Source organism: Chinchilla lanigera, unplaced genomic scaffold (genome assembly GCF_000276665.1).
Source record: "Chinchilla lanigera isolate Chin_1 unplaced genomic scaffold, ChiLan1.0 scaffold00002, whole genome shotgun sequence".
In the NCBI taxonomy this organism is placed as follows: domain Eukaryota; kingdom Metazoa; phylum Chordata; class Mammalia; order Rodentia; family Chinchillidae; genus Chinchilla; species Chinchilla lanigera.
The window spans coordinates 3,960,605-3,975,621 of record NW_004955403.1 but is presented as its reverse complement, the minus strand read 5'-3'; the positions used below and the strand labels follow the sequence as shown (position 1 = coordinate 3,975,621).

At 47.2% G+C, this 15,017-nt stretch overlaps 1 protein-coding gene and 1 long non-coding RNA gene across 2 annotated transcripts in view; one reads left to right on the top strand and one right to left on the bottom strand.

Annotated features, from left to right (window-relative positions):
* Hecw2 (HECT, C2 and WW domain containing E3 ubiquitin protein ligase 2) overlaps positions 1–15,017 on the bottom strand; it is a gene marked incomplete at its 5' end in the record, with an annotated part of 193,309 nt that overhangs the window by 120,568 nt on the left and 57,724 nt on the right. Inside the window, 1 exon segment of the mRNA XM_013512122.1 lies at positions 5,537–5,644. Coding sequence (XP_013367576.1) covers positions 5,537–5,644 — 108 coding nt within the window.
* On the top strand, positions 4,640–7,921 carry LOC106148062. Its single transcript, XR_001233191.1, has 3 exons — positions 4,640–4,703; positions 4,800–4,907; positions 7,598–7,921. It is a non-coding gene; the product is annotated as an uncharacterized LOC106148062 (long non-coding RNA).

Sequence of the window (15,017 nt, the reverse complement as noted above, 5' to 3'; positions counted from 1 at the left end):
AAACCACACATACAGCCTGGCTGCTGGTCGCCAGAGAGAGGAAGCGGCCCCATGCAGAACAGGTCTCTTGTACCTGGATGGAAAGCTGGTGTCCTGGACACCAGTGAAGATTTCTGCCTCTTAGGATATGTGGGGAGCGGTTGATACTAGACATCAATTAGCAAGGCCAACAATGGGAACAAGAGGCACCGAGGCGAGCCACGTGAACAAGCCGATAGGCAGAGGGGTGTCACATGACCAACCCGCCAGTGTGTAAATACACGCGCTGAAGTCCTTGGGCAGTTCTCTCTGCCCCACCAGGAGAGGAGGCTCCACCTGGCCTCAGCTTTCTGCATTCTGACTCTTTATTTCTTCATCCTCCACCATCTGCCCCCTCAGGATTTCGAGAGCTGCACTGAAAGTGGAAGGATACAGCGGTGTTCCATGCCAAGGGGGATCCTTCTTCTTCACACGTCAGGGTGTCTGGAAGTCACCTGGAGTTACGTCACCCGGAATTACTACACAGCGCCCTCGGAGCAGGGGCGAGGGCAGCACTTTGGTGATTGAGCTGAGCATCCCAGCTAGGGAACAAGGGACTCACAAGGGTGGAGGGACGAGATGCCCAGGCGTTCACGCTGCCAGCTGCCAGCTGCTGTGGGCCTCTATGCCACAGAAACACGTGCAAGGAAGGGCACAGGGAAGCACAGCATATCCAACGGGGAGGAGCCCACGGGCCCTACTCACAAGCACAGCCATGGAGGACAGAGAGGGAGGGGAGAAACGACCACAGCAACTCTGCGGGGTTTGCTCCCCGCCTGATGCGGGAGCCAGTCACAGGGACAAACAACCCACCCACCACAAGGCTATAAAAACAAGAGCATTCCTGCAAACAACAATCAAGGAAACCAAGCCACCTCCGAGGGCAGGGGCAATCCAGAGGGGCGAGGTCTCTGTGTAGATCCAGGACAACCCTCCATCAGCAGGGCAGGTCTGGGGTTGACAGAAAGAGACGGTACCCATGTCACATTGTCCCCTCTCAGGCCCCTTCTGAATGTGGAAGTATATTCTGGGCCTTGCAAGACTATTTCAGACATTTTGCTTATAGGCTATTAAAATAAAGATTTGTTCCCTCTATTTAAATGCTTACAAGCCAGAGAAGCCTCTGTGTTCCAGTTCTGCTCTTTATTTATACTTTGGATTTCTCCTATAAGGGAACCACATGATATTTATGCTTATTTGTCTCATTCATTTTACTAAACACTGTGGTCTGAAGGTGCATCCATTTTCCCTATGCTCAAGTGTGTCCTTCTTTACAGCAGAGTAGTACTCCATTGTCCAAAAATACCATACTTTCTTTACCCATTCATCTGCTGATGGACATATAGGCTGCTTCTAAGATTTAGCTATTGTGGGTGGTGCTGCTGTAAGCATGGCTATGCACAGATTGCTGTAATATCTTTCACTCTTTGGAGAACATATCTAGAAGGGGAATAGCTAGGTAGAATGGGATTTCTAATTTTAGTGTCCTGAAGAATTTCCATACTGATTTCCATGGTGGCTGTACTAGTTTACATCCCACTAAGAATGTGTCCGAGTTCTTTTTTCCCCACAGCCTCTCTGGCATTTGTTGCTATTTGATTTCTTGAGGATAGCCCATTCTTTCTGGAGATGGAATCTCAGTATTGTTTTAATTTGCACTTATCAAATGGCCAGCAATGCTGAATGTTTTTTCATGTATTCAGTGACCGTCTGTACTGCTTCTTCTGAGAAGGATCTATTCATTTCAGTTGCCCATTTTTTGACTGGGTCTTTTACTTTGAGGGGGTCAAACTTTTCTGAGTTCTTTATATATTCTAGATATTAGTTCTCTGTCTGAAGACTGGTAAAAATTTTGAACTTATTAATGTTCATAATACAAATGAAGACACTCCCTGCCCAGGCCAATACATGGTGACCATGTGTCCAGCACACAGCTGCAGCTGGGTGCAGGGAGTTTGGGGTAGAAGGGGCCTTGGGACCTCAACCCTGCTCTTAAGTAAAGGGGTTTCCAAACACTGCACTTAAAGTGTTGTTCTACTACTGCTTTTCTAAAAGAGAACATATTTTTTGGTTTGTATATGGATAAATATTTCCTGAGAGGTAACAAGAAACTGGTAGCGGAGCAGGGAGACTGGCCCAAAATTGAGAAGACATTTACTTTCACTTTTTCTATCTTTTTGACATTATATTCCTTTCACAAATTACCTGTTCATAAAATAATTTTTAAAAGCAATCTCAACTCATCCTCATTAATCATAACATTTTCATATAACTATATCTCAAGCCCTGATCTGAAAAATAAGTTCTACAGTGTCTTAGTTTCTTACTTTTATTTCACTGAGACAAAATACTGGCCACCCAAAGTTAAGGAGAAAAGATTTATTTAGGTCACAGTTCATAATTGACTGGCAGAGGGCAACAGTTCATGGCGGCATAAGACAGCAAGAGCAACACAAGAGATCCTGTCTTTGGGCAAAACCACCTGGTACGTGGAGAGCACTGCATGTTAGGGTTGTGTCCAGATGCCCCCAAACCTCATGTGTTTAAGCCTCTGTCCCTCACATTTTATCCAGTCTACCAGAATTAGGGTGGGGCCAATCCAATCAGAGGACTGATCCAGCAATCACCCACCCTTAACCCTAGCATTGAACTATGAATCAATCACAGATGCACCTGCCTCTGAAAAAGCCCCATCTGAAACACATGAGGCTTTGGGGGGCATCTAGACAAAAGCGTAACATGCAGTCCTCTCCAAGCAGCAGGTGCTTTTGCCCAAAGACCAGGCTCTTGCTGTCACCTGAAACAGCTACAAGCCCCAGGGAGGCAGCAGTTCTCAGCCTGTTCTCACTTAAGGAGTACGGATCTTCTCCAGGTTTGTAGGTGTAGACCCACGGAGCTGGATGGAACGCAAACACCTTCCTTCCTTTAGCACCACTATTTCACCAAAACAGAATACTCTAAAAAATGAAGCTAACTGCAATTTATTCTAAAACATGATTTTAATGGTTGCCTTGTGTGCTCTTATGGAACTTTCAGTGTCCCGGTTCCTATTTTTAGGCCCTTTTTCCTCTGGGGTCACCATCTGAGAAGGAGTGAACACATTTTAATCCTCATACTTTTCAGATGTCCAAGTGGCGAGCCCAGCTGTCGTTCATATACTGTTTCGAGTTGCCTTCTCTTTACTAAGGGCCCAAGGAGCCTGAAAACGCCAGCCTTCCTCAGCTCAAGCGCACAAGGGCAGTACCAGCCTGGCAGAGACCCGATAGGACCACAGGTCCAGCCAAACCCAGACATAAAGCACGAGGATGGAGGACAACGAGCACCTGCTCTCCACCCAAAGGGCAGTGCGACACTGTCGGGGCGGGGACTAGAGAATCACGGCGTCTACAGCCGGGCTCTGAGAGTAAAAGTAACAGCCAGGGCCACCTCCTCTCCCCTGAACAAGAGCCATCTCAGAACGCGTCCTTGGTCATGCTGCACCTGCAGCACCACAACTGAGAGTGGGGTCCCACATGTGCCGCTCCACATCTCCCAATCCTACTGCTACTTCCCCTGCCAGGACCGGAAACAGGATGGCGCCGTGTGACCGCTGCCCATGCAGTGATTTGCTGTTACAAGTGACATGCGGAAAGCACTTCAGTGTCCAGCAGCACAGAATGCATGCACTCCTCCTGAGCCCTTCGCCGGCCGGCGTGCAGGGAGGACCTGCAACAGAGCCCGCAAGTGCTCAGTAAACACTTCCGACACATGGGGAGAGAATGGGTCAGAGGCGAGAGAGAAGGAAGGAAGACAAAGAGCAGGTATGGCTGAGCGAACCAGTGGCTGCGGTCTATGAAAGACTACGGAGAACAAAACGGGCACCCTCTATTTACTGTTTGGTGTAGCCCGATCCCTGGGACATGATGAGTCTTGAACACTTTGGGTGAGAAAGAAAATCAATCACAAAAAAGAGATCTGCTGTAAATGGGTTCTTCCCCTCCTATGAGGTCCTGAATGGTCACAGTGTCTGACTGTGCTACTTCCCAGGCACTCACACCCTCGTCGACAGGCAGGTACAACTGACCCTGGCCGTCTGTGGCACTTGGGACCAACGGGAAGGTGGTTTCCCTGGCCCCTCGTGCTCGGCTGGCGATATTCCTCACCCAGGGTCGAGGAAAGAATCGCGTTAAAAGTAAAACTAGCTATTTCCCTTTCCATCTTCCTCATTCCCTCATCATTTACGTTCCCTGCTACGCAGGGTTACTGGCTGAGCCAATGCTGGAAAGAAGAGCAGAAACGGGCAAGCAAAACAAACTGCCCATCATCTCACCTCCCAGAAACCAACCTCGCCACCCCCTGGCAAACTTTTCCCATGCTCTGTGCTATTGTGAGGGAGATGACAATTACATAGCTGTTCTGCACACCCACCCACTCCCAGCTCGGCTTGTTAGATCATAAGCATTTGTTTGCCCTTAAAAACTACACCGCACTCAAGGTTTACAAAGAGAACATCAGATTATGAAAAGAAGGACCTCTTTGGAAGCAGAGGCAGGACCAGGGCAAGGCCCAGGATGCTGACTGCCCAGTAGGGATGGGAAGAAATTATTTGACACCTTTAATGCCAATGCAAAGTACTGGATGCTAATCTTTTAAAATAACCTCTACTTTACAGAAGGTGTAGATGCTTCAATGAGGATATGCTTGCTGTAAGTTTCCATTTAATTAACTCATACTTTATATTTTATGGTTTAATAAGTGCTAACCTTAATTACTAGTATCATCCTCTCTGTCTTATATTAAAGCCCTTGCATCTAGAAACCTTCATCCTTCCCCAGAGCTCAACAATGTAAAGGCCCCATGCTTTCCTAAGTTGAAGAAAAGAAAATTCTGCAAATGTGGACGATAACCTAGTAAGTTATTTTTCATTCCTTTTCTTTCTATTCCATAAAACATAGAGTATTGATATGTTCTTAATGGCAAATGTAAAGACCTCCCCCACTTAGCCCAGAATCAAAAGATATGAGAGATTTCTGTTAATTATGTACTGTATAAGCATGCACACTTCTGCTGCTGGCCAAAGGAATCAGGGAGTACTGTGTAGGCAAATAAAATCCTTACACTGACCAAAATCTTGAATTGTTCTTTCTGCTTCCATTAAATACTAATTGCAAATATTAATTACAAATTAATATAACTAAACATTAATTACAAGTATATCTATAATTTGTAAAGTATTAAAATAGCCATATAGTTTATATAACATATATTCACAAGTATATGTAAAAACAAATTTATTTTATATACATTTATATACATATACTTTTATGGTATATATGTTTATACACATTTCTCAGAGTCTATGAGTGTTCTCTAATGAGCATTTTATAACACAATATATCTTCCACCATGGAGATTCATGACCTAAATATGTAAAGAAGAACAAAGGACTTTTAAAATAATATTCAGAAAAGATTCTAAGGATTGCCACATACTCATGCAATACTCATGCTAAGCATGTATTTCACACTCAGGTACTTACGCTCCATGAAGTAGGGCCCAGGCTCGATTCGCCACACAATCTGTCCTTTTTGTGTTCCGGTCACACCCCTGTTTTTAGAATCCCAGAAGTTGGCTGGAGAATTCTCATCTGGAAAAACCAAGGAAAGCCTGTTAGCTTAATTAGGACCTGTCTTCTGTCAGCTCAAAGGCTAACACAACCTCTAAAACGAACAGAAAAAAACAGAAGGGAAAATAGTAGTGAACACTATTCTTAATGACTCCCCCCCAGCAGGTTATCACCTGCATGTTCACATTTGCATTTGTTTGGGAAAACGGCAGGGCGGGCAGGAGGCTGGAAAGAAGATGGCACCTCTGGGCCTGAACAAGGTGGCCAACATTGCCAGAGACAATCCTGCACACAGTGTAGGGTACCACACTGAGAAGTGCTCTGGGAGGGCTGGTCCTTTCACGCCATTTGCATTCTGCACATCCAAGTCATGGAGTCTTCACTGTGCAGACTCATGACACAGCACTGTTCTCCTTAGGAAAGGGAAGGCGCAGCCCTCTTGAGCCATCACTCGTGGCCTGCAGGTAGGCAGCTCCCCCCCACCCCAACGCAGAAACAGAAGCAGGAGGCTGCCGCTTGGAAGGCAGCCAGGCAGTCACTCCACACTGGATCTGAAGGATGTCCTTGGGAAGGCCGTGTGCTGCCTGACCACCACACTTCTCCTTGCCAAGAAAACCCCACTGTGTTCAGGCAGCCTCGGATCCCGCGCAGTGAAGAGGCCACGTGACCCAGCTGCGGCCAGGGAGGCCCAGTGGAAGTCGGCCGGGTGTGAGGGAGGCTGTTACTTTCCCCACAGAAGGGCAGACTCAGCTCCCTTTTGTCCCTCCTCCTGCTGTCTTCTTGGGTGAAAGCCACACCCTAAAAGGGCCTGGGTGGCTTAGATTCACCATGCCCAGGACTCTCTGAGCGTGCCTCGCGGCTCCAGGTTAGACAACAAGTGTCGCTGCTTCTCCTCCAGAAAGGAACCTGAAAGGGCAGCGCTGCCAGGACAAGAGGATGAACACTCCTAATTTCACAAATGTACTTATTTAGCTACTGGTGACTTCACTTTGCTTCGCACATCAGGTCAAGCGGATTAGGAGAAACCAGACACTTTTCTTTTCTTCTGTTTCCAGTAATTCACTGTCCTTGACAAATACAAACACTCCTCCCACTGAAGGGCAGCCACTCTAATTGCAAATGTAAAGTTCCTCCAAATAAACCAGCTGAGAAAGAGTTCAAATTATTTTGTGTGAGCACCACAAGCTCCACCTTGACCATCACCCCTTCTGTCGCGGGCAGGGCATGCTAAGGATGCCTAGGAGGACTCTGCCCTTTGGTTTGTCCCAAGGAGACTGACATGAACTAGTCCTTCGGGTTAAGCCCTTTTTCTTTAGGTATCCTGGATTAATACCTTTGTGTAGGTTGCAGTCAATAACAGTCTAGCCCGAGGCTACTCTCACAGCAGTAGCATTTCTCTGCTCAAATCTTTTTCTCATGGATTTTTTTGAGGACAAAATACCTTTTCCTAGATTTTATGAATTATTCTTTTTACCTTCATTTAAACACATGTTGAGTGACTCAGTCTTTTAAAAATGCTCCCTCCCCAAGAGAACAAGGAGTATAAACGTTACGCCAAAGAAAGAACTCTAAATCCCCTGCGAGTGTAACATAGAGATAACTATAAATCTATTTCTTCCTGTAACTGACAAATCAATGAAATATTGCACTTCAAAACCACCTACTGATGGTCCCACTTACACGCGGTCTCTTCCTTTCCCTGCTTCTCTTAACAAGGGTTCCAAACCCATCTCCCGCGTCCTCAGCATGCTGCCTAACTAGCGCCCCATGTGGAGCAGGGGACCCCGCGTCCTGTAGCACTAAGGGACCAAGGATAGTGACTACTGTCCTCTGGCTTTTCAAGCTCCATCTTCCTATGTCCATCCCTACCGCATGGCTTCTTGCCCAGGGCTCAGCTCGCCTTTATGATGGTCACCTCAACACAGTTCCTCCCATCAGTCACCTCTCTCCTTAACCTTGACCTTCTCCTTCTAGACCGGGGGTATCCATCCTGTGGTCCCCGGGCCACAGCAGCCACGGACAGCTCAGAATGCTCTACGAGATCATCACTGTTTAACACTGATGCGATTCTCAGTCATATTTTTCACGGCTTGATCAGGCAGTGCTTCAGCAAGGACTGCATAGGTGACAATCTGACACTGTGGAGGGGAGGGACAGGGCGTCCCTGACTGCAACCTGTGCCTTCCAAAGTCGAATCAAAGCCCTCGGGTATCAGGTACTCATGTGACTTGGTGAATAAAATACACAACTACCAGTAATACTATGCCTGATCAAAAAATGTGGTGTCCACTTAAAATTTATTACAGTAAAAGACACATTGCCATTAATCCCCCTCAAAACATTCCCTTCGCTTCAAACACATTTATCTCACCATTCTTACCACTTCTAAAAAAATATTTTTCTCTTTTTTCCTTTCCATTGCTGTACGTGTGTGATACAGAATAACTACATTCTCCAGGGGCACTGGTGCACTACGCCTTGCACCACAACCATTTTTGCTTCCTCCTCTCATTCCCGCAGAACCTGCCTCTGTGCTTCTTATCATCTTTCATTCTGCTCCTTGAGTTGTTCATGTTTTGTCTCGCCACTTCCTGAAGCATTTCTGGATGCCCTCTTCTGTGAATGTCTTCACAAGGTGTGATTAAAAAAAAAAAAATACTGCACAGAGAACGTTGCTGTGAGCGCCATCCAAAATAAAGGCAGCCCTGGGAAACACGACGCTGCGTCCTCGTCCACCTGACTCACCAGGCCTGGCACTGCCCAGCTTCTGGCTCTTCTCCAAGTCCAAGTGACCACAGGAGGGAAACGCCACGAGTCAGCTCAGGCAACGAAAGACGGCACAAAGAGGACCCCAGAGCTGCTCCAGAAAGTGCCTGGCGGGAGGGGGAGCAAGTGCTCAGAACAAGGGGAGGGTTCTGAGAGGACTGGGCAGTGTGTCTCTGCCTGTAATAACTTTTTTTAATTTAAACATCCTCCATACTTTCTGGTCAGACTGTGTAGTATTTCAGCATGCCGACGTGTGTGAACACACATTTACTGTGCTTACGCACATGTGTAGGTTTTCCTAGTTAATTATTAAACTTCGGTTTGTTTGTGTTATTTCATAAAATCACTTAATAAGTCAAAATACTTTAAAAAGGCAGTTTTGTTACTGACAGACGTGAACTGTATTTCCCACTTCATACGCAGCCCAAGACCACTGCTCTCTGCTCAGTGTGGCCTGGCCACACAGAAGGGCTGGCACCCGTGTCAGACAGCAACCTGAGCTCGGCCTTCACAAGCTCGGCATCCGTGGCTTTGTCTGTCTTGACCTCCCCTGCTGCCCTTTCCGTCCTGTCCCCCTCTCCCCTCCACCACATTGAAAGTGTCTGTGTCCAGGTACAGTGGCATCGGTAACAGGCAGTATAAGCACTCGGCAGGCTGAGGCAGGAGGATCATTGCAAGTTCGAGACCAGCCAGGGCTACAAAGTCAGCTCAAGGCCAGCCTGAACTGCGTAGTGAGACTTTGTCTCAAAAAGAAAAAAAGAAAAAATATATATATATATATAATAGGCAGTGTAGACTCCAGGTACTAGGGTAATTTCCCAGCTGGAATATAGCGACACAGAAGGAAATGTTGAGCATGTTTAATGCATACACATAAGCACCTTCTCTAAATCCAGCTTCGTCTGGTAGATTTACAAAAAGCATCAAGTCCTTTAATATCTCATATGTCTTCTTCACAACTAGACTCCATATCCACAGGCTTTATATCCATGGATTCAACCAGCTGTGGACAGAGTATGTTTGAGAGAAAGCTGCATCTGTAGTGAACCTGTACAAGCTTTTCCCCTTGTCATTATGCCATAAGCAGTACACTCTTTATACAGCAGCCACATTGTATCAGGTATTATAAGTAATGCAGAGATGGTTTAAAACACAAGGCTGCAGATGCATGACATGTAATCACTATGCCATTTTATGTAAGGAACTTGAGTGTCTGAAGACATACAGAAGACTGCATTTGCTTACAAGTATGACTGGCTATTTTACCTAAACACACGCACACAGAGGGCTCTCCATTCATTTTACTTTTCATGTAAACTGATTTGCAAACATTGTGGGAGCATATTGCGGGAATTTTTGAAAATCTGTACACCTGCCATACTTAGCAATCCGTGATGCTTTTCCAAAGTGATTTTGTTCAGTTTTTAAATATTATTCTGTAGGGATACTCCAATTAATTCTGTTATTGAAGCTGTAACTACTTCTATGAAGTCTGCTTCCCCAAGAAAGAAGCAAAATATTTGAGCCCAGGAGATAAAGGAATAAAATGCAAGATTAGCTATGGTTTAAATACGAAACATCTCCCAGAAAAGTCTCTCTGGTATGAGAAACTGCAAGTGTAAATAAGAACCAAAATACATAACAGATATTGTGAGATAGGAATTAACTGTTCAAAAGGAAAGAGGAACTGGGGGGAGGATAAAATGGAAACAAAGCTTTGTGAACAAGGAGGGGAAGAGGGTCTGAAGGGGGGGAAGAGAACGGGGGAAAAAAAGAGGACTGGAGACATATCATGTACAGTACAAATTCTCTATGGTGGATGTGATCACTATGTAAATCTAAACTGTACCAATAAAGTTAATTTAAAAAAACACAAATTTTTAAAATGTGCCCAAATTTCGGGTGAATTTTAACTGGAAATTCTTGCTGAAAAGATTGAGAGTTTAAACTGATCTCGCCAAATCATCTAATAAGGCTTATCATGGCGTTCGTAATAGTGCCCTCATTTTTGTCTACTCTGAACAAGAGAGAGACCTCTTTCAAAAGCCTGTAAGCATTCCTTGGTGAGAATGTTATGTCTCTTTTATATATTTTAACAATATAATACTAATATAAATCGGTATCATGTAGTGAAGAGCAAATATTAAGACGCCTTTCATTCAACCAGATCTGAGAACCATGTGCCAGATGATAGCAGCAGGCATGTGGAACGCTTCAGTGAAAATGAAAATCCTACGCCTCCTGCAGTTCACCTTCTGTAGAGAAGACAGACAGTGTACCAGACATACAGGTAGATAAGATAGCATGTCAGAAGGTGAGAGAGCTATGGAAAGAAGTTGCCTGGCAAAGCTGGAGGAAGGGCTGCAGTTTTAGCTGGGGCAGTGGGAGGAGGCCTCACTGAGAAAGTGCTAGAGAAGCACAGAAGTTGAAGGGAGGGACTGAGACAAATCATGTCTGGGGACACTTCTAGACAAACAGTGCAACCAGAGCTAAAGCCCAGAGGCAGAATCACAACATCTTTGCGGCCATCAAGGCGCCTGAGAGGCTGGAGTGAAGTGAGGAAGGGCGGAAGCAGGGAAGATGAAGCCAGAGCCCCCGTGGGAGGGGTGGGCAGTCCTGTCCTGAAGGGCGCTCTGAGCGCTCACTGAATAAGCTTCCTGTGAAGCCTGTTGGTGGCTTCCTGTGGAAGAAGCAGGGAGCGGCCAGCAGTGCAGGGATGTGTTTCCACGGGTCCTGCGTTTGCAGTGGCTTCCTTTACAAGCCGTCTCTGGACCATCTTTTATCACCTCTATTCAACCGAAGCTCTTGGGTGGCGATTGCCAAAGTGGGTCTAAGTGTTTCTTCCCTGTGTTCTTTCTGCAGTTTCCTCCCTTCACAAAACGAGCGCTTAATGGAACAGCTTAGGGTCAGGGATTTAAACCCACACTTCCTTGAGGCGGAAACTGATATCCGGCGCTTAACAATGAAGGAGCTAACAGAGTAGTCAGGCGACTCTGCGCCCCGAGAACCAGGGCCCTGCTCAGGAGAGCGTGCCCCTCAGCGCTCCGCTCCCTGCTCTGCGCACTCCCATGAGCCTGGGTTCACCCTGAGGAGGATGGACAGCAATGGAGGATTGAAGGCAGGGAAGTGACACGGCCTGCACTCAACAACGCAAAGCCATCCTGAGTGCCTTGTGCAGAAGGGCTGCAGGAAGGCAGAAGGACCCTTGCAGCTCGTGCCCAGGGAGCATCAAGCACTGCAGCCACAACGCAGCACCACCTCCCAGCACCACCTCCCGGCGCCACCCTTCCCGCGCAGACAGAGCTGCAGATACAGACAGCACAGCGGCCCTCGTGCAGAGGCAGTGCCATCCCCGACTTCACTCAGTGGGCTTCATCAGTCGCAATACAAAGCTGCGATTCTCCATCAGTAACTCAGGAAAACTCTAATGCCACGTACTTCCTGTGTCACTGCACTGCGTCCACACGGACTTCCTACTTGCCAAGGAAGCATCCTGTGCTTTTCAGGACACTGCCAGGCTGTGGCTGCGAGGTGACAGGAGAGGGGAGTTTAAATTCCATTTCTCGAAATTGCTGGATTCATAGGTTTCATACCCTGAGGTCGGTCTTCAAATGCGAAGATTCCATACCTTGATCAGAAAATGGTCACGGGAGGGTCTGGTTTAGAGTGCGGGCCGCAGCACTGTAGCCTGGCACAAGCAGAGTTGGAGAGTGAGGTTTTATAGGTTTATGGCTCATCCTTCCTTCAAAGGAAGCTCCGTTTTTACTTTAACACTTAAAAAGCATAATTCTTCAATCTCATTCCCTTACTTTAAAATTTTATTGTAGTCTAATTTCTCATAAATATGCATGTTAAAAAAGAAGTATGTTTCTGTTTTTTGAAATTCTCCTTTTTTAAAAAAAGTCTGCTTTCTTAATTAACAGTTGCCGAAAGCCCAGGCAGCCAAGGGGTCGTCAGCCCCTGTAAACCACAGCAGGAAGCTCACCACCTCACAGCTCCTGAGAGTACGGTCTCCCAAGGAGGTCAGCCAAAGCTCGATTTCTGCCACTGGGCTCAAGCTTGGCTTGAGAAGGAATCCGGCAGAGGCACGGTCTTCTCCTCACACAAACTCAACAGGGCTCTGACTGCAGCGCTCGCCAGAGGATCTGTCTCGCCAAATTTGCCAGAAATGATAATGGGAGTTTGGTACATAATCTCCTTTCTCTCTTCTAATCGTTTAAAAAATATCATGTATACACGAAACTGTCACTCGGAGATAATCTCTTTTAATACTAAGTGAAGTTTGAAAGCAAACTTTCAGGCTTGAAAGCCTTCAGGCTCTGACTTTCACCTTGCACTTTCTAAAGCAGAAGCCTCTGAGAATTCTGCACGAAAATGTCCATTAGTTAGGAGTAAACAATTCCTCTGATCTTAGGGAGCTCAGGCGATACAGATGAGGAACTGCAACCCTAACTTTCTTTAAAGAAGGAGGCTGCTCTTATTGAGCTGAATTGAACATTTGTTGGAGCGAATCAAAATTCAGCCTGAAAATGTTAGAAGCATGGGAAGCAACAGTTCTGCAACATTAGTCGCTGATTCTAAAGAATAATTTCGCAGAAGTGCCCACTTCCTGCAGGTCGCTCCCCAAAAACGAACGACCTCTCCAGAAATTAGACTGCTGACCTGAATCTTTGCTGCAGCATTAACTTTTACTACTCGGTAAACTGAGCTCAGTGAAGTCGCCCCTGTCACAGCAGCCCTTGGTGCCTTGGGAGGGTCTCTCCCCGGCGCAGGCAGGATGGCCACCATTCCTAGCTCCAGGGAACTAAATATCAGCTGCCTCCCAAAGGCAATAAAAGTGATACCCCTGCTCCTATAAGCACCTCTGATTGGCATTTTATACCCAAAATAAAAATTTTCATTAGACAAAACTAATTTATAACAGGGTTCAGTTAACTAAAGCAGATGCATGTTTGTTGATTTTTAGGTCCACAGAAAACTCAGTTTGCTGCTGTTTCCAGAAAGATGTATCTAAAAACCACGTTTTCATTCCCAAAGTTTTCTGCAAGACAGTCAGTACAACAAAAGTCTCCAGACTGTGACCACTTATGACTACTTGCTCATAGACACTTTACCTTAAAAATAAATGTTTTAACACCTCATTCTCTGAAAGAAGGGCTCTCAATTTCATCCAAAAAACTTTAGCTTTCCAAGAGACTGATACTCTGTCATGCAACCTGTTTAGGGTCAATCTAATGCCATTTTCAAAACCATTCTGATAGGCAAAGCCTGTACTTAACATCACGGTGAAGTCCTCCACTTAGACCAGCGGGAGCTGGGCCTCCACAGCCAGGCGTGCGTGGCTGCCTGTAAGGGCTCCGTACACGTCTGTACACGTCCAGTCCGCTCTCCTGTGTCCGGTGTCAAGCGACACCACCGAGTTTGTGAGTCACTGTTGCTAACCACACTAGGGAACTGGGGAAGGACACGGTTGAGCACCTGACCAAGAGAAAGGCCGAAAGGGCTGCAAATCCGGTCAGACCGAGTTGCAAAAAAGGCAGCGGGTAAGAATGGAATTCCTCCGCGCAGTGTTCCTCGCCTTACCTCCTCCAACCCCACGGAGTTCCTGTCTGCCCTCGCCAGGGGGGCTCCAGCATCTCGACCAGGTTTGGGAAAGTCCCCGGTCACGTTCTCCTCGAAGTCCTCCCAGGGCTCAGCTGCCCAGCAGTCTCACTCATAGCAGCGGCCAGCACTGAGGTCTGGGGCTCCGGTGTCCGAAGGCGGCTCTGGAGGCTCCCCTTCCCCAAACCTTCTAGAAATAAATCCCAGCAGGGGTGCGAGCGGGCGGCTCCGGAGACTCCTGTCCCGCTGAGAATGACCCTCCGGGCCCGCCCGTCCCTCACCAGGGCTTATCTCTGCTCAGGCATCCTAAGTGAAAAAACACACCGATTGTGTCCCTTTGGCGGAGGCATCGTGGCCACACCCCACAGGGTACAGGATGCGATGGCCCCATCCTCCCCTCGCTTCCTTCCTTTGCTTTTCCATGGGAGAATTCCAAGGAGTGAGTTATGCGTGCTCGCGCGCGCGCGCACACACACACACACACACACACACACACACACATACACACACAGAGCAGGCTGAGCCAAACAAGCCGACTGCCTCACCAAGGGAGCTTGCAGTGAGGGTTACTCAGTGCAGGGGCTGTGGCCTGGGGTCGCCAGTGTGTTCCGACCCTCCGCTCGGCTCTAGCCTTCCTTGGGGCCGGGAACAGGCTCGGAGAACCCTAACCACACCAGGGGAGTCGTGCGCCTGTGACAGCGAACCGCCACGAGGGACCAGGCCCTTTCCAAGCAGCCCGCGGTTTTAATGAAAGTCCCCAATGCAGTTATCAGCCAGAAGTTATCTTCAGACCTCACTTTTAATGCAAAAGCAGATGCAACCATCAGGCTGGCTAGTGCGCGGGTCTTTGCTGGAAAGACCTGACGGTAGGGAACCCAGAGGTTTTTCATGCAGAAAGGAGCCGCCTGAGGCTGTCGGCCTCCCCGCTCCGTGTTAGGCACTGCAATTATTAAGTGTTGGCTATATGCAATCACTGCACAGGACGAACTCTTGCTAACAAACGTCCAGGAAATCAAGATGAACTCTG